Source organism: Sylvia atricapilla, chromosome 16 (genome assembly GCF_009819655.1).
Source record: "Sylvia atricapilla isolate bSylAtr1 chromosome 16, bSylAtr1.pri, whole genome shotgun sequence".
Lineage (NCBI taxonomy): Eukaryota > Metazoa > Chordata > Aves > Passeriformes > Sylviidae > Sylvia > Sylvia atricapilla.
The window spans coordinates 10,267,269-10,286,837 of record NC_089155.1 but is presented as its reverse complement, the minus strand read 5'-3'; the positions used below and the strand labels follow the sequence as shown (position 1 = coordinate 10,286,837).

Below are 19,569 nucleotides of genomic sequence, written 5' to 3'. Positions count from 1 at the left end.
GGAGGAGCGCGAGGCGGCACCGCAGCTTCCTCCTGTCAGGAGGGTTCGAGTTCATTTGTTACAGAAGCTCTTGATTATTGTGATTTAATGTGACTCTGCTCTTCCTCCCCCACGGGGACACCAAACAATTAGTGGCTGCATTTTGGGGTGATTATAACGTACCTTGGGGGTGTTCAGGAGGCAAAGAATTAAAGAGGAAAGGACTTAACGACCTGGAAAACAGTGATTCCCTGACACGGCGCTGCCCGTGGGGTGGTTTGACCTGGAATCCGTGCAGCAGCCAGGGCTGGGACATGACAGTGCTGGCAGGCAGACCAAGCCAGCCCCTGAGCCACAGGGTGACATTGGGCTGTGGCTTTGGGAGCACCTTGGGGGTTTACAGTGACTTGGGCACTCAGGGAGATGGGAGAAGGGGCAGACTCAACCCTCTGCTGCCAGCAGCATGAGTGGATGGATGGATGGATGGATGGATAGATGGATGGACAAGTGGATGGATGGAGGGATGGATGGAGGGATGGGTGGAGGGATGGATGGAGAGAAGGATGGATGGATGGATGGATGGATGGATGGATGGATGGATGGATGGATGGATGGATGGGATGCAAGCAGGGTCACCCCACTGCTGTCCCCACAGCCTGGCCCTGCACGTGTCTCTCTCCGTCACTGCATTCCTCTCTGATGGATGAGAGGAGGGAAATCCCTCTGATGCACAGCTCAACACAGATTAACTGGGATTTAGGGCCAAGTGCCACAGGAATCCTGACTGGATCCAGGAGGCTGGGAAGCCCACACCATCCTGCTCCTCCACGTGCAGGAGTTAGAGTTAGGGTAAGGGCAGGAAGCAGCAGTGAAGCTGATCGGGAGAGGAACCAGGACAGACCCTGCTCTGCAGCTCTCCAGTCCCAAAGCACATTCCTGGGATAGCTGGAATTTTTTACCTCCAGCCTCTCCAGCTCCTGGCTCAGCTTACCTCCAGCCTCTCCAAACACACCTCACGTGGACCCTCCTATATTTGCTACTTGCAGGAATTGCAGCACTTGCAAGAAGGGGAGAAATTTAGAGCCGATGGTTAAAATGTTGATTCTGTGTGTGCTCTGCTCCTCAACACCAATTTTCTGACATCTTGCCATCACCAGAAGTTCCCTTTGAACATCTCTGTCCTGTTTGTAAATGTTCCTATTCAACAGTTTCATTTTCTTCTGCACTTTTCCCCTCAGCTTGTACCTGCCTTTGCTCTTGTAGCTCACAGACATTTGCTCCACTCAGTGACTGTGCCCCTCAAAAAGACTTAAACACATTAATAGTCTGGGACAGCCATTCTGATCAAACCCTACTGAAACACACAGTGCTCTCTCCTCATTCCTTTTCTTTAAATTAATTCTTTTTAATCGGAGTTTGAGGGGTGGATTTCCTACTCCCCAAAGCTACATCCCCTTTCCTCCCCTCCCCACTTTCCATTATTCAGCAGTCAGCAAATGAATAATTCGTACTTCACATTAAGCAGAAAAAGCATTGCCCCCACCGCGGGCCGTGGTTTGGGCAGGGCTGGGCTTCCCTGCGGGGGATGGAGCGGGACAGAAATGGGGATGGAGCGGGGATGGAGCGGGACAGGAGCGAGGATGGAGCAGGGATGGAGCGGGGATGGAGCGGGGATGGAGCGGGGATGGAGCGGGGATGGAGCAGAATGGAGCGGGACACGAGCAGGGATGGAGCGGGGATGGAGCAGGGATGGAGCAGGGATGGAGCTGGGATGGAGCAGGGATGGAGCAGGACAGGAGCAGGGATGGAGCAGGGATGGAGCGGGGATGGAGCGGGGATGGAGCGGGGATGGAGCGGGGATGGAGCGGGGATGGAGCGGGGATGGAACGGGGATGGAACGGGGATGGAGCGGGGATGGAGCGGGGATGGAGCAGGGATGGAGCGGGGATGGAGCGGGGATGGAGCGGGGATGGAGCAGGGATGGAGCAGGGATGGAGCGGGGATGGAACAGGGATGGAGCAGGGATGGAGCAGGGATGGAGCGGGACCGAAGCGCGGCCGAAGCGCGGCCGGAACGTAGCCGGGCTCAGAGCACCCTCTGCCGCCTGCCGAGGGGAGCCGCCCGCCCGTGCGGGCTGCCGGCCTTTCCCTCCGCGGGGAGAAAACGGATACTGCTCCTTCCTAATGAAACACCAGCAATTACAGAGCGTTTCCCAGCCGGGGGTTCCATGGCCTCCCTCAGCGGGAATGCAGCTGAGGCACGGATGGGATGCAGTCGGTGTTAATCCCCTCTGACAGGTGAAGGCACAGGGAAAACAAGGACCAGCTGCCTCCACGATTCTCACCTCTTTAGATGATTTTTCCCAGGAGTCATTAGTGCCTTCTCCCTCACCCCCAGGGCAGGGAGAGCCCAGCGCTGCCCTCTTTCCTCGCCCCCACCCGGCTCCACACTGGCCCCGCTCTCTGCCATTAAACTCCTGCTGAGTGGTGAACTACTTTGACAACACTTCGATTTCCTTTTTTCTCTCAGCTTCTCACACTTGCTCACCCCACTCCCTAGCCAAATCCAGCCACAAAATACGACCAGAGTGCTCGCTGGATACAAGAGCAAAAGGACCCAAGAGTTTTCCTCGAAAACTTTCCTTAGCATCCCCATCCTCAGAGGGAGCATCCCCCTGCAGTTTCCATGTGCAGGATGAATCTCCTTGCTGAGGCTCCTTGCTGGACAATTATAAAATGATTCCCTTTTACACCTTTAAACAGCTTTGAGTGACACTTACACTCCCCAGTTCTGCAAAATCAGCTTTTGTCAGGATCAGGGATACAGAGGAGGTGGTGGGTCACAGAGTTGGCCTCACTTGTGTGTATCAAAAAGCTGCACTTTCATACATACAAAGCAGACTTTTATAAATATCTCAGTGTATGCATGTATTTATACACAAATATATGTAATATATATAAAGACACATATTTCATTTATAGATATAGATATATCTGTCCATAAATTAGGTGGGCTGGGAGCAGAGGCAGCCCACACCAGGAGGAGCCCAGGGGATCCCAAACCTCCTGACCTTCCCTCCACGCTCACAAAGCAACTTCAGAAACTCACAGAAGAATCCATCCAAGCCTACAAACCCCCCAAGACTGCACTTCCCACCTCAAGAATGTGATGTTGGCACTGGGGGTTGAGCCTTCATCTTCTTCCTGCCCACTGCTGACCACACTCACCCACCACACTCAACCTTCCCTGCTCCCTGACTGCTTCTGTTGCCAAGGAGATGGGGATGCTCACACAAACCTGCTTTGTGTTGTGTAGGTACCAGCCTTAGCTATTTTTAGGGTATGTATTTACTTATTTTTTACATTTATGGACAGCCCCAGGCACGTTCCCACAGGATGAATGTGCTCAGAGCTTCACCCACCCTGCCCTGCCTCACACCTCAGCTGTGCAGGTCTCTCATTTCCTCCTTCCCAGCCATCAGCTCCTGCCCTCACCCTGCCCACATGAGCTCCTGGGCATTTTTCCATCAGGGAACTGAGTTTTGGGGGGTTTTTCTGGGATCAAGCTGCAGGGACAGGAGGGACAGGCCTGGGTTTGGGGAGCAGAGGGCTGGATGGGAACGGTGCCCATCTCCACTGGCACACTCAGCTCCACCAGCACATTTAGAGCTCTAAATGGAGACCTTGGAATATCTGTATCAAGAATAAGCAAATACACACAAAATATATTCCCACCACTTCAGTAGGAGTAAGTAGGAAAAGTAGGAATTTGCACCATGCAAATAGAATGAAAAGGACAAACAAAAACTACTACAGGAAGGAAACCCTCCCACAACTTCAAATCACACACTGCTACTGTGCATCAGGCATGGAACGTGAGAATATAATTATTTTTAAGGAACTTAACTCTTATTTCTCAAATAGAAATTATCAATCTCACCAATTCCACCTCAAGGTGAAGGGTTTTACCTGCAACTTACCCAGACTTTACTCTTGTCCCTCTCAAAGTGGAGCAAAGGAGCTGAACAGTGACACACTCAACACGACATGAGGATTTTCAGTTTCACTGAGAAAGGCTGTGCCTAAACATCAGCACGTTGCTCTCCTGGGAAATTAGATATATTGTTCTTCATATTCCAATCTGCCATAATTGGGCAACTCTCCAACGTGTTTGTTCAAAATTAGAGCACCAAATGCATCACAGCAAACGAGAAAGCACTTGCCTTTTTTTTTTTTTCTTTTTTTTTTTTGGCTACTTGATTTTGTTATTGGATTGGAAAAGTACATAAATGCTCAAGTTAAACTGTGCAGTACTTTTACAGAGCAGTAAAAGCCAGATTTGTTATGCATTTATTCAGCACTTTCATAGCAGTATGGTACCATATCACAGCCCAAACACTGTTCGTGTTGTTTGTACAAGTCCTCTGTTGACTTCGGAACAGGGAAACTCCCAGGAGGGAACCAAACAGGGTTCAACCCAGCTGCTTCCAGAGAATAATACTAAATAAGCTGAGCAGGAAAACAAAGGGAAAATAAACTGTTTCACAGGAAAGTTATTTCTGAAGGGGCAGAACAAAGATCAGGCAGTGGCTGTGAGGCCTCCTCACAATGTGCCCAGAGCTTCCATCACCTTCCCACATCTGCAGCAGCACTGGGCAAGGTTCTCTCAGCTGACACAGGAAAGCATGACTCAATTCCTCATAGCGAGTTTTAAAGAATGTATTCCCTTTCCCTCACTGTTCGATGGCATTAATAACAACACACAAAATGAAGGAGCTCTGGCTTGTCCCTGCTGGCCTCTGCCATAACCATTCCCAGGACTCCAGTGGAAGAGGGGAGAGTGCAGGGTTTGGCCACAGATTTGCAGGGGAGGACAGATCTGGGCTATTAAAATGCAGTTTCAATACCCTCAGTTGTCATCCTGTGGGATGTCCTAACTGGGGGAAGTTTGTGTGTGGGGCAAATAAAAGGCAGGTCAGCCCTGGCAGAGCAGCCCTTAAGGTGCTGCCCTCCCTATTCATCCCTCCAAACAAACATCTCCCAAATCCGTCATCCTAGCAACTTCCACGGACAGGGAAATGTCCCTTGCTAAAAAACCTCCCCAGATACTAAGGAGCCATGGGACTGCTGGCATGGCATTCCCAAAAATCTAAAGACTGGGATCAACTCAAACTAAACCTTTCCTCCTGGAACTTTACACCACGTTATCACATCAAGTTGGCCTGTCCCTGCCTAAAGCCCTGCTGAGGAAAAATCCTGGCACAAACACTGGAAATGTTTGAAGAAGGGACTCTCCCACCTTGCACACCCAAGCACAGAGCTCTGCACACTCACCTGGATCCACATTCCCACACTGCAGGGCAATGTCACTCCTGAAATGTCACCACCCCAGCCCAGCTGCCACCCACCCTCACTTACCCCAAAGGTCAACACTCTCCTCTGTAGATGGACAAGCCTAAGCTGTAAATCTAAGAAAATGGTTAAAACTATCACTGGAGTTCTTTTAAATTCGCAATTTAGACTATCTCAGAAATGTGGGGAAACTTCTTGGATCACAGGGAAACCTCCAATAAAATCTTAATAATTACTGTGAAATTAGTGTTATTTATCATGCATGCATCTCTCACTATATATTAAAAGGTTTCCTGAAAATGTGTCTATTTAATTACAAATCCGTGAAATAAAAAATGTCTCTATTTAATTATAAACCTGTGAAATAAGAAAACCAGGCTGAATTCAGAGTGCCTTATTCTATCCTGCTTGTTCTGATCAATTTTTCTGCTGGGAAAAGATCAACAGTTCAGCAACATTACTGCTATGCAGTACCCAATCAAAGGTGTTAAAAAAAAACAGAGACACATCGACTTCTGTAAAACAGGGTACAGAGCCCACTGCAGGCCACAGGCAAGAGAGAAGGAACCTGTCCCTGACATGTAGCTGAGAAAGTGTGATAAAGGTGCAATAAACCCTGACTGACTCACAGAACACCACAGATGTGGCAAAATTCAGTTTTGGGGGTGCTTACAACAAAGGTGCATCAGTCTTGGTACAGTGACCCAAAGAAAGGGGCAGTAAATTCTCTTTCATGGTCACCCTCAGTCTTGGTGGAGCTGCACAAGCTTTGAGGCCAGGAGAGAATCATAATTTCTCTCTCTCTACAGGTCACTAACACACAAGAGGAGTGCTGTTGTACCCAGGTATTGCCCTGGAAGTGCCACCCCTCCTCAGCTGACTTTGAAATGTCAAATTTCTGAGCAGTTCCAAAAACAGTTACCGGTTTTATCATTAAAAAACCAAACTAACAACAAATGTACAAAAGTCTTCAACTGCTCTGCCATTAGAACTCCTCACAAGTGCCAGTGTACTGACACCGATGTGCCAATATCCCAGTCCAAAAATCCAGCAATTTGAACTACTGGAGGGAGATGGATGCTACCAGCTTTTCTGACTAACAACAGGAACATTTATCTTTTAGCTGAGAAAAAATTATATGGAGTAAAGGGCTGCCTGTGCACCTAAACCCAACGTTATTTAAAACAAAACCAAGAGCTCTCTCCTTCCCCCCCTCAGCCTCTCTAGAATATTTCTAAGCTACTACTGAGCAGGGAGAGCAAAGTACAGCACACCATGTCATAACTTTAATTTTTCAGTTTCTTCCCCACTTACCTGCCACAGCTTTGCAGACATTGTGCCCAGTCACTGCCTGGCCAGTGGGTGATTAACAATTACAACCAGCTCCTGCTACAATTCAAGGGATGCTCTGACAGTGTTTTGGCCGAAGGTCAAATGTGTTTCTTTCCACTTCATAACAGGACACAATTTTAAGACTGTTTGGAGTTTACAAACAGGGAGAGTCTTGGGGTCAGTGTCACACGTGGTGGCAGGTGAGCACATCTCTTTAGGAGCTCTGTTTTTCAGAAACACTGATCTCCCACAGGCCTGCTGCCAGCGTGGACAGATTTTTCTGTATGCAAGGAATAATCATCACATTCATGTATTAGCAGGATTAGGCCCTCGAAATGATTGGGTTAAGTGGCCCATGAGAGGAGGAATTAAAAAAAATACAACCCAAAAGATAAATATTCAGTACAGAACATCAGAGCTGCTTCTTGGATTTTCACATTGATAATCAGAAGTGTCGCTGATTATTTTCTTTTATAATTGTGCTCCAAATTGTGTTTTATGTCCTATCTTCTTCTGGAAACCACTTTAGCTGTGTTTGAAGGAGCAGGCTGCCCCCAAGGAGAGGTTGCTTTATTAAACCTTCACTAGACAAACACAAAATATTTCAGATGTTTCAGACACCCTTCCCTGCTTAAAAAACAACCAAACAAACCCAAAGTTGGCTGATGCTGCTCCAAGACTCCACAGACAACAATCAAATGCCAAAATTCATGAAATCACATATCTCCAAAATACTGACATAACAAAACAGTATAAAAACATCCCAAAGTGCATCTTTAGCAAACAGCATCCCCTAAGGTAGACTAGTTTTTTACTGCACCAAGAAAAATAAATCCAAGTGGAGAAAAGATTTAGAGAGAAAAATACATTAGCAAATACAGATAAATTTGTTTTTAATAAAGGAGTTAATTTTCTTTCAATCCTATATAAAACAATAGCAATTAAAAACTTCATTTTTGAAAGTAAAATATTTACATATGAACAAGTAACTGTGCAAAATTTACATGAAAAAAAAATGGAAAGACAGGATTTCCTAAAAGACAAAATAAAAGGGGTGTAACAGTTGTCAGGTGTTGATAAAAATACTGATCAGCATTCAGTTTACACGCAAGAGAGTTAAATTCTACCATGAGAGTTCACACAAAGAAAGCCAAAGTATTTACAGTCATAAAAGTACTATCAATAGACAATTTAATACAATAACCTCTGAAAATATAAAGAACCAATTAGTATATTTGTAATAAAAAAATAGGTACAAAGAAGGGACTTTGCTCTGGACATCTTTAAAGTAGGCCCATAGCTTGCATACAGTCTTTTAGCAAAATAATTATAGTTTACATAGCCATTTTTATGTTATGTGCCAAAAATTATGTACAATTACTGACAAAATACACCAACCATTTTTCAACACTTGATTCACACTGAGAAACAGTCTTTTGATGATTCCTCTCAACTTTTGATTTTATTTAATCTAAGCTTTCACTTTAGCTAAAAAACACAGTGCAAGTAAAATATATTTATGCTGAAAAGGTTTCTCTTTTTTTCCTTTTTTTCCTTTTTTAACTTTACAGCTTTACAAACTATAGCAAATAAAATGCATTTTTACAGATGCTGCTAAAACATTCAGAAGTAACCCTCCTTTATGGGATTTCAGGGCCTCTAATAAGCAATAATGTGATTAAAATTGAGGTTATGTTTAAAATTAACTGTATATCCCTCTAGATTTTGAGCATTTGGGGGAAAGATAAATATTCTTAAAAAATCAGTTTGCTTTGCTAACTGACTGTTTCAAAAAAAAAAAAGCTAAATGAAATGAGGTCATCTGCTGTAGACATATGCCTATGTAATGGATTTAGTTGAATAAAACTGAACTAAAATGAACAATTAATGTGGAAACTGCTACAGGGCTGACAAAGGGTAGCTAGTTATTTGCTAAACGATTCCATCAGTCTTTATATATGGCTTGTTTGGCAAGAAGGCCACTCAATCAAGAGATGAGTTAAAATTTAATTGTCCTTTTATAGTATCCACAGGCCTTGTAAATATCGTCACTGTTACAGAAACGTATTTCTCTTATACTGAAGAGTTTATTTATAAACAGGAATATAAAACTGTTCCATGTAAAGAGGTGGTTGTTTTTTAAACAATATCCCATTCGCTTGTTACAAAAAGGCGTAATTTGCAAATATATTAAAAAATGTCCTCAGGCGTCTCTCCGTCAAAAATACCTTGATCTTTTCCATTTTACTTAAGGAATGCTTTGTATAGCAATAGTGAATGGCTTGTCTCTCGCTCATTTTCTAAACAAAATATGAGGTCCCTGAGGTTCACCCGCGTTATCCTTTGTCGCGTAAACTGTCTGGTTGTTCCAACTCCAGAGCTGCCTGGGACTGCTGCACTCGAACCAGATCCCTGGAAAGCACAAGAACAGCTCAGTCAGTCCATGCCCTGAAAGCATTCCAAAATTTTTCACAGGAAACATGTGACCTAAAAACTGTCCATAGTCAGGAAGCTGTATCCTACCAGATTAGAGATTTCCTTTTTAATTCTGATTTATTAACAACGGTTGAACGATCAGAAGTTTTCAGTGGCATTCAATACAGATAAAAAAGCCCCAAAGCACTGCCTGTATTTTTTTGAAGGTGCTAAGGACAGGCAATCCCAACAACCAAACCAAACAGAAAGGACAGGATTCTTCACAATTCCAGCACAGAGATGCCAAGGGCAGCCCTGGAGCTGGGGATCAGTCCTATTCCCAGGACTGTGAGTCCCTGAATCACATCCTAGATCCCGCTGATCTCCACGGCAGGGTGCTCTCCTTCTGGTGACAACAGCTGTAACCAAGCTCAGGACTATATTCAGGAGAAGCTTTCCTAGACACAGTCACACATTCTCTAATGACCTCTGAATGCTCCTCCGTCTCTCAGCATCACTCATCCCTCTGATACACACGGAGAGTTCCCCGAAGTGGCAAGATAAACAAGCAGCCTATTATTCCATCTATCACTTAAAAACTAGACAGAAGAAGAAAGCAAAAGGCAGAAGGAAACAAATGAGCGGGACGAGGCGGCGGAGCGGCGGCAGCAGCGCGCAGTGCCCGGCAGATGGCGCGCGCGGCCCGGGAGCCAGGCTGCTCCCTCCATCTCCAGCCGGGAATCTTTTGTTTTCTGACCGGTGATTTACCTAAAGGATGAATTCTTCTGGGAACTGGTTGTATTTCTGTGGCTCAGCTACGCATTCATTTTTCTCTCCAATTTAATTTACTATAGAATTGTTGTATTTTCTTTTTTTAATGTAACTTTCATAGCTCATGACACCAAACACACTCCAGTAGTGAATGAAGACGTACCTGCCCCTGAGTTTGGAGAATTTTCACAACTTTTTCTTAATAAAAACACCCCAGACTTGAAAAAAGCTCAGATTTAGAGTGTTGCACGAGCCCACTGAGGCTCCCACTAACACATGTGAATATAATGTATTTAATCAATGACATTATTGATGATCAAACCACCCTGAACCTGCTCTGGAAATGATCACTCTGGGTTAGCAGAACTCTGTTCAGTGCAGGTGAACTTGCTTCACAACACTGCTAACAGTAAAGTCAGATTTTTGACTCTCAAGTATTCTGTTGACCCAGCAAACATCAAATTACTGAAATCCTGTAGTTAGGGCTGCTCAAAGGCTGGATTTTCAAGGGATATTTTAATGCACTTGCACAATTTGGCCATCTAATTTTCACCAATTCAGTGGAAATTATGCAGGAAAGTATTAAATGCTAACTAAATTTTGTCACATACATATGATTGCTAGACAACAGAAAGAATGGCTGGAAGGGGTTTTATTCGTGGTTGTTAAATATTCTTTAGTGAAAGCTCAAGCCTGAGTTTTATTATGTAGGCCATAATACTTGAAATGCAAAGGTAAATTTTCAAGAGTCTTTAAAGACAGAGAATTATGTATGGAATAAGGTAAGGAGCTTTCTGGTAACTTTCAGCAAGATCACATGGACATAAAACTCTCAAACTGACAGCAACCTGTTTTGTTGAATTTGGAAACAAAACAGTGCAATTACTACTTAGAAGCGATTTTACATGTAATTAAGAGTCAGCATTTGTAGACATCAAAAGCTTCCATTTACAAATCTGTGTCTAAGTAACAACAAACCTTATTTTCCACACTTCTTGTAATATGCCTTAACCACAAACTGCATACAAATGGTGACAAGTGGAGCCCAATTTAAAAATGTCAAGTGACACAGCAGCAAAAGCACAGCTGTGAGTATCAGATCAAAGGCAGCTGCTTCTTAATTAAACAGACAAAAAGATTAGATTTCCAGGGAACCTGCAGTTAATTGGTTAACCAGTGATTAATCCAAGATAACTAAATTAGTCAGATTTAGATGAAATACAAACAAGTGTTCACAGGAGATGCAAAATACATCCCATAACCTAAGTGACATTAACAGACCATTAAGGTGGCACAGCTGAGCATGCAGGAGTAAGCAATGCCAACATTAACTCTGCATGAGGTACTTCAGCATATTCCTCTGAGACAACTTCATTTGTGTGCACATCTATCTTTGCAAAGTGCCCCATTCTGCAATTTTCATAATTTTAAACCACATCTATAAACCTTTAATAGAGTAATTTGTCAGCTTATATAAAAACAAGTCTTATTCTCAGTAGCAGACATCTTAGTAAATTTCAAAACTTAAAATTACTTTAAAAGACGCTCAAGAGGCTTGATTTTTTATAAACAAAAATAACATTTACTGGATTCAGATTTTTCCCTACCATTCTATATCAAGCACATGTAAATCACTGCTTCCAGCAATTCAGTATAAACCGAGGTGAATTCTTTTGAGGCTTTTCTACTGTATAAATGCTTTAGCACTGAAAATTCAAAATGCTCAAGGAGTAATAAACAGGATTATTAAACTATTACTATTCTGTCACTTGCTACCAGACACAAAACCCCATGGGGAAAAATCCTCAAATTGTGAAGAGAGCTTTTGATCCAATAAATGACAATTTTCAAGAATATTTTGTTCTTTTTAAACGTTAGAGAAATCCCACATTGGACGTCTCATGCAGAAAGCAATTTTATACAGTTTCTTGTTTATTAACTTGTTTAGAAATACAGCAGATAATCATGTACCAGAATGTAAATTAAATGAATCAGACACTGAGCATTCTGATACCTAGTCTGCAGAGAATTTTTTAAAAGGCAGATTCAACAGTGCAATATACAGAGGATGTGCAAGAACACCCTGATCAGATGGAACTGGTCAAACTTGATCTGCTGTGGAGACATTAAAAATAAGGCAAATCAAGTGCTGAAGAGAGAAATCAGGCAAACTCCTGTAACTTGGAGCCCCTGGTGTCAAATTTAGCAATGACTGAATTCTACCACCCCAACTATTTCTTTGCACTTCAAGTTATACTGGTTACACCCACAAAAATCTCCTTCCAGAACTATGGAGGTCCCAAAAGCTGAGACTTGTTAGATTAGAGATGATTTTTCTAACATCCCTCCAGTTCCATGAATCGGGAAATGACCACTCACATTCTATTCCCTATGCCACTACAGGTGCTAAAAATTGATCCTTGAAGTGAGCAAACCTGAACACAAAACACTTCTGCTGCTCAGGGAGCTTCCACAAACTGGGGAAAAAGCTCTGGACAGGAAGGTTTGCACAGAGGCTGAGGCAGCAAAACCAAAGGGGATGATTATACTGTACCTCTGTCCCTGATCCAGATCCTGGTGAATCTACTTTCCTTTTCTTCCTGGGACCGATGGCAGCTAACGCAGTCAGGTTGGCATCCCTCTGTCTCATCTGTGCTAGCTCTTGCTGCTGCATCTGTGTGTGCCAGAACAAGGATGGGTCATTGCTTCTATTTCAACTTCCAAAATAAAGGTTTATGTTAAGTTCAGCACTCACCTCCTTGGCCTTCTGTTTCAACCTAAGCTGCTCTGGATCTTCTTGTCGAGACCGAGACTGCGTTGATAAACAGGAGCAGGAGGTGGTTGGAGGAAAAGAAAGAAAAAATGAGTTACAAAAGCAGTTAAAAATTATATATGAAAGCTTTTCTTAAATTTTAGCAGCAAGTGAGGAATATCTATCACTCCCACAGAGGGTGTAAACAACTTTCAGAAATTAAAAGTTTTCTTTTCCTTAATGTATCTGTTTTTGAAAAAAGCAACCCGTTTTTCTGCTTTGTTAAAGATAGCAAAGGAGTAGCCAGGCAATTATGCCTTAAATGTGACCATAACAGGACACAAATTACACACATCTGTGAACTGAATTACACACTCTGCATATGAACAAAGGAATCAGACCTGTACTTCTTGGAACAATTCCTCCCCTTGCTGGGTAATCAGGCACTTACTCAGAGCAGATCTTTCTGCTACACCTACACACACAGGTCAGGCTGCAGGCTGAACAAAGTACACCTGAGTGACCCAAGACCATTTACATCAGCAACTGCCCATTTCACTGGGCATTTGCAATTCCTTTTAGAATAGTGAAATAATTTAGATTCGAAAAGACCTTTAAGAACATCAAGTCCAACTACTTCCCCAGCACTGCCAAGCCCACCACTAAACCATGCCCCAAGTGCCACATCTACACAATACTTCCAAGGGTGGTGACTCAGCCACTGCCCTGGGCAGCCTGTGCCAGGGCTTGACAACCCTTTCAGTGATGAAATTGTTCTCAATATTCAGTCTAAACTTCCCTGACACAACTTGAGGCCATTTCTTCTCATCCTATCAAATCCTGAGTGTTGTTAATCCCTTACATTCTTTAGGCCAACAACAAAATAAATCTGGATTTTGACATTGCCAACTCATGCTGGGTCACAAAACTAACAGAAAACATGGGTTGTTTTGTGAATTATATCTAAGGTGCTCTTATCTAATCATATCCATTCCATATTGACTGAGTAAAACCAGAGTTTAATATTCACATTCATGTTTACATGAACTGCTTCCTATTTATTGTATTTCTCCAATTTGTAAAAATCTTTCTGAATTCTATTTCTAGTCTCCAAAATGCCTGTAACCTCTCTATTAGATTTAAGAGTACCATCAAACTATAAAATTCATCTTTCTTTGCCAATGCAAAATACAAAAACTAAATTTCAAGACTCCTTTTAATTTGGGAATATGCAATGAGAGTGGCAAAGAAGCTGTTTCCCATGCTTTATGGTGAAAAGCAAAACTGAACTCTAGTTAAGAACACATTCATCAAGTTCCATCTTTAAAGATTAGTCTTCCCCTTCATTGCAAGTGTTTTAGAATGAAAAGAAACTCTGCAGTTTTGATGTCAAAAATGACACTTTGCAAACATGTGTGAAAGCCAAGCACTTGCCTTTGCTGCGCGCATTAAAATTTCCCTTTCTTGTTCATCTTTACGCTGCTTTTCTATTTGATCAAGTTGTTCAAAGAACTTGAGCTGTGCCCGAACGTCACTTGCTTGTTCATATCTTTCATCATCCTGAAAATACAGCAAATATGTTCCTCATTACTCCCTTAAAAACAAAGCTGTTAACTTGTACTGTACTGGGGAAAAACATACACATTCAAAGCTCCAATGTTCACTTTGTCCTTTTCAGACAAATAGCAGGAGTATATTTACACCAGTCAAACCAGCTAGAACTCTTAAAAGCATTTTGTTCTATTCCATGAATCATCAGATTTTGACTTCTAAACTAATATCATCACAGCTTTAACCTCTCAAACATATTTCACAGAGCTGTGTGGTTTTTTTTAAACACTTGCTCAGGCATTTGCATCTATTAGGAACACACATCTGTCAGATAGCAGTCTCCTGGGAACTCAAAGCAGTGCTTTTATCTGTCTGACTCTACAATCACTTCCACACTAAACATTTGACATAATAAATAAAGGGGAGGGCTCAGCTTCCCTACATTTGTTTTAAAACCATTTTGTATATGCAAGCTGAAAAGTTCCAGTCACCCATGTGTATTAATATCTTAATGGAAGGTGAATCAGTCAAAGAGAATAAACAACCTGAATTCACAGAACAAAGAACACCTGAACTCCTGCATTACAGTCAACACCACAGCCTGCTGAATTTGTGCAACTTTGCCATTTGATTTGAGCAATTAATTATAGTTACCTTGTAGGAAATATTCCTTTGTTGAGCAGTCTCTGATAGTTTTTCCACAAGGTTTTGTAGTCTTTGTTGTGTAGCATGTGATACATAGCTAACTACATCAGGATGGATTTCTGTTATTCCATGTTTTTTACCTACAGTTGAAACACAAGTGGGTTGCAAAAAATCATTTTACAATACAATTAAATATGAGTAAAATCTCTGTCATAGAAATTTTAATCCCTTTTTCTAAATATGATTTGCAGTTTTTTCTCAAACAAGGATCAAACAGGAAATCGCACACATAATAAAATTCATATTAGTTTAACAAAATTGACAATCTATTAATAAATGCTGCATACTTCAGTGTAACAAAGAATTCAAGATTGCTTTTTGTTCCACCATCAATTCTAAATTACTAAGTACCGCTGATATAAGTGCTTCTGGACTTACTTCATTGTTTGTGTCATGCTTGCTACACCTTATTAGTACAATCAGACTTTCAGACAGACTGTGTACTTTTGATGTTGAATTGCCATCACTTTAGAAGGCAAATCTGTGTTTGTTATTCCTTAACACTATTCTACTTTTCATAAGACAAATGATTTCCCACAAGCATCTGAATATACCAGAAAATACCAGAAGGCAATGACTCCGGCAATTTTTAATTATTCAAGCCAATTTCTATGCAAAATGCCTTCAATTAAACCTAAGAGTAGTGAAATTTGTTTTTATTAATGTTCAAGGTAAAAGAACATACCTATTTCTAATATCCTTCTTTGTAAAGGTGCTGGGAAAAGGAAGGTTTCGTCTTTACAGGACCTTGTTAATGTGCCTACGAGCTCAGAGTTTGTTGCCAATATCCGAGCACTTTCTTCTGACAGGTTGACTCCAGCCATTGATGCAACATCATTAATGTCATCATCATCCCTTAAAGGAAGGAAAATTTATTATAATCATAACATTTAGTGCTTATCTGCACACACTGCTGTATGATACCACAGCTGCATATAATGAATTACACCATAAACCTGAATACTTAATTTTACATTTTATTTGCTTTTTATATCAAAGCTTTATTTGCTTTGATAAAATACGACTCATTTGTTTGTAAATGAGAAATTACTGCTTTGACTTCAAAGAGCACTAATTTTGTACTTCCTGTTTTTTTCCAAGATCCTTTCTTATGTAATGTTTCAATGTCTTGAGAAACAAGAGACCAGACAAATCACTACTACAAAACAGTAATAATCTGCCCTCACCACAAGGACAGGCTGTACATCTGAGTAACTCAAGCAGAGCTGGGAGAAAGGAAGGAATGAATTCCACTTGCTTGTCTGGACAGGAATTGTTTATGAGGTTTAGTGCCAGCTAAATGCTAAAACCAGTCTGGCACGAGTATGTCCAGCGTTGTTTGTTGAAGTCTTTAATAAAGAAGCAAACTTTCCCCCAAAAAATCCACCTCCAGGTCATTGTGAGTTTCCCCAGATGGATTCAGCGGGAAGGTCTGAGTTCAGCTGCCCAAGCAGCACATGCACAAATATACAGTTCCTCACCTAAAAGAGCCTCCCCCAGGTTCTTTCAGTTTATTCTTCTGAGCAGCAGCTACTTGTGTCGAAACAGTGGCAATAGCTTTGTTTCCAGGCAATACTGCTGGTTTTACCACAGGTACTGCAAGAAGACAGACAGGATTTGTACTCCATCAATAAGAGTTCATATGTGCAAGCCAGTCACAGATAGTTGTGGGAACAGGTCTGGTACAAAGAGTTGACCTCAATAGCTTCTGTCAGCATTTCACCCAGGTGAAAACAGGACCCTTCACACGCAATTCCAGCAGCCAAACCATTTCTCTGTCAATGCTGCCCTGATAGATCTGTACCCCCAGCCACTATGGCATTACACACTGGAAGATTTTAGGAGTAGTACAAACAGGGCACTTATGAACTGGCACTCATAGAACAAAGGCTGGTTTGGGTTGGAAGGGACCTTAAAGATCAACTCATTCCAATCCCTCTGACACCTTTCACTAGACCAGGTTGCTCCAAGCCCTCACCAGCCTGGCCTTGAACACTTCCCAGGAATGGGGGTATCAACAACTTCCCTGGGCAAGCAATCCCTAAACCACACTTCAGGTAAAGCTATCAAATGTAGCATATCACAAGAATCTTGACCTCTTACCTGTCTGAAGTTGATTCAGTTGGATTTGAGGAGTAGTGAGCATAATACGACTGTGTGGTTGCCGCAATGCCACCATGGGTGTCTGTGTCAACGTTACTTGTGGAGGCCTTATCAATGCCCCTGCTTTTTGAGACTGTTGGATAACCTGCAAATAGTTAAGGAGAAAGAAAAAAGAACTGTAAAAAATCTGAGAATCAGCTGGGAAGAACAAACCCTAAGAGCACTTTAACCATGATGCAATTTAAGTTACCCTTTTTTTCTCAGATCGTTGACTGACCGAAAAAACCAATTGAAAAAGTACCATCAAAAAAAAAAAAAAACAAAACCAAACCCCTTGTGCAATAACCCACGATGCACTTCAGCTCACATACCAGTGGCGTGGACTGCCCTTGTTTACTGACACCAACTTGTGTGGGCTGGGTGAGGCTGATGACGGGTTGCTGGAGGGTACTGGTGACAGTGGCAGTGGCCTTGCCCGCCGTGCGCTGCACCGAGGAGCTGAGCAGCACGGCCGCCGCCGACGGGATCGTGGCTATCGTCGCCTGCGTCGTCGGCTGCTGCTGCTGGCTCTGCTGGATGAAAGCTGCAGAGTCTGGTGTTAACTGTCTCAAGGCAGGCAAACTCCTCTGAAAAAGGGAAAGGAGAGAGTTTGGTTGAGTTGTTTAATCCTGGCTCACACGGTCTTAATTGTAAAGAAGCGACGTGTTTCGTTTCAGTCCACTGGATCGGTCTGTGTGCACCTGAGGAAAGGTGAGCACACAGCAATACCAACCTGCTCTGATTTAATAAGCAGGACAGAGGGACAATATCTTTTGGATACCATGGACATCTAGGCTATGCAGCCCACCTGGAACCCCTGGTATGTATTTAACAACCCAAGTCCATGCTGCCTTCCTTGACTGTCATCCCATGGCTTAGAAGTCGCACTGGAGCAGCAGGGAAGATTTCAGAATAGTTCAACAGAGACCACAGTGTTTTAGTGGCTTCTTAAATTAGTTGTTTTCTTATGGCAACAATTTTTGCCCTCAGAAACAGCTCAAGGTTGAAAAAGCATTTAAGAACCCAGAAATGTCAACACACACCTACAACTATAGCCCTTAATCATACATTAGTCAAGCAGTTACATTCTTACTATTCAATGCTGTCGTTTTTTGCTGGTTTCACTGATGGTAAATGTTTTGCAATAAATACTATTTTGAGATTTGTTCAACTACTATAAAATCCATGTCAAATGTGATCTATCATTGGGAGATGACAAATCTCCTGCTTACCCAAACCACTTTACAGCACAGGCAAAACTTGCCCAGAAGGTACAGTTTTCTGTATCACTGAATCCCTTTGCTTTCTAAGACTAAAAAGAGAGCAATAAATCAATTCATAGGTTTGTGGCTAAAGTCATGGAAAGAAAACTTTTTAGATTTCTCAAAAGAGCTACAATGTGTCACCATGGTAGAAGTTACATTACTGACTGTGCCAATGATTCAGAGTAACAAACTCTAGGAAGTAAGACACAAAAAGTATTTTTTAAGGGAGCAAAAGCCTAACCAGGCACCATTTACAACTTCCTTTAACATCATTCTGGAATCCCACCTATAATGGCAAAGGATTTGCTTGTGTTCATGGCTGCTATTGTAAGTACAGAGATAAAGAAAGAGTAGTGAAGATAAGTTACCTTCAGGAAAGGCACAAGGTAAGGTTGAGGTGAAGAATTAAGTTCTCTGTACAGCCTACTGGTGAAATCTTCTGGTTCAATTTTCCCATCCTTCAAAACAGAAAATCCAAATGAACAAACTTGTAGAAATTAATTTTTACAGATACCAAACATAAAAAAAAAAAAAAAAAATTAAGACTTGGGAACATACTGAAAATAAGTGGTTTTATCACCCCTCACAATTTTTAGTTACCAGTATCTTTATGGGAGTAACCAACTTTACTTCAAATTTCAAGTGATAAGACCTAAAGACCTCTGGTAACTCCATGAGGAATATACAGCTTCACCATAACTTAAAGGCTGCTAACAAGTAGGCTAAGCAATACTAGTATTCTCTACAAATATTAAATATGTCAAGCTTTTATATTAGTATTAAGCAATGTTATTAACCTTTTTTTTTTGTAAAAACTTATGATTTCCTACAGTCAGCTATTGCACCAGCTCTAGTGTTTTCCCTCAAGTAAATAATGTATCTTTTTACTCATTGTTTTATCAAAATGTAGAATTTAAAGAGCCACATAAAGAGTGTGCATTACTCACACTCCAAATGAACTCATGTTCTCATGCATGAATATAAGCAGCAATGTCTCAGTTATAAACTTAATAGAAAATTTATCCATCTATTTTAATTCAGAAGAGGCAAAGTTAATTTGATTTAGCTCAGATTTTATAAACTCCATCCTCTGAAGAAAAAAAAAAATACAAAAAACCAATTTGAGTTTGAATTTGCCCAGATGCTGTATTTTCCAATTTTTGATTAACTTTTCTTACCAGCAGATTCTGTACTAATTCCTTCACATTAGCCGCAGTCTCTGAGGACTGTTTTCCAGATGATGCCAGTTTTATTAATGTGGACAGAAAGTTTTTGCATTTCTTCACATTTTCCATAGTTTCCTTAG

At 41.9% G+C, this 19,569-nt stretch overlaps 1 protein-coding gene across 1 annotated transcript in view; it reads right to left on the bottom strand.

The window, feature by feature from the left end:
• Nucleotides 1–7,538: 7,538 nt before the first annotated feature.
• The window catches only part of TAF4 (TATA-box binding protein associated factor 4), a 35,890-nt gene continuing 23,859 nt past the window's right edge, over nt 7,539–19,569 (bottom strand). The window contains exons 6-16 of the mRNA XM_066330898.1: nt 19,442–19,564; nt 18,632–18,721; nt 17,331–17,585; nt 16,960–17,104; nt 16,338–16,452; nt 15,542–15,711; nt 14,806–14,936; nt 14,035–14,160; nt 12,604–12,660; nt 12,403–12,522; nt 7,539–9,074 (exon numbers count right to left, since the gene is read on the bottom strand). Of these exons, the coding sequence (XP_066186995.1) occupies nt 8,907–9,074; nt 12,403–12,522; nt 12,604–12,660; nt 14,035–14,160; nt 14,806–14,936; nt 15,542–15,711; nt 16,338–16,452; nt 16,960–17,104; nt 17,331–17,585; nt 18,632–18,721; nt 19,442–19,564 (1,500 nt within the window). The 3' untranslated portion in view covers nt 7,539–8,906. The remainder of the gene's footprint in view (nt 9,075–12,402; nt 12,523–12,603; nt 12,661–14,034; nt 14,161–14,805; nt 14,937–15,541; nt 15,712–16,337; nt 16,453–16,959; nt 17,105–17,330; nt 17,586–18,631; nt 18,722–19,441; nt 19,565–19,569) is intronic.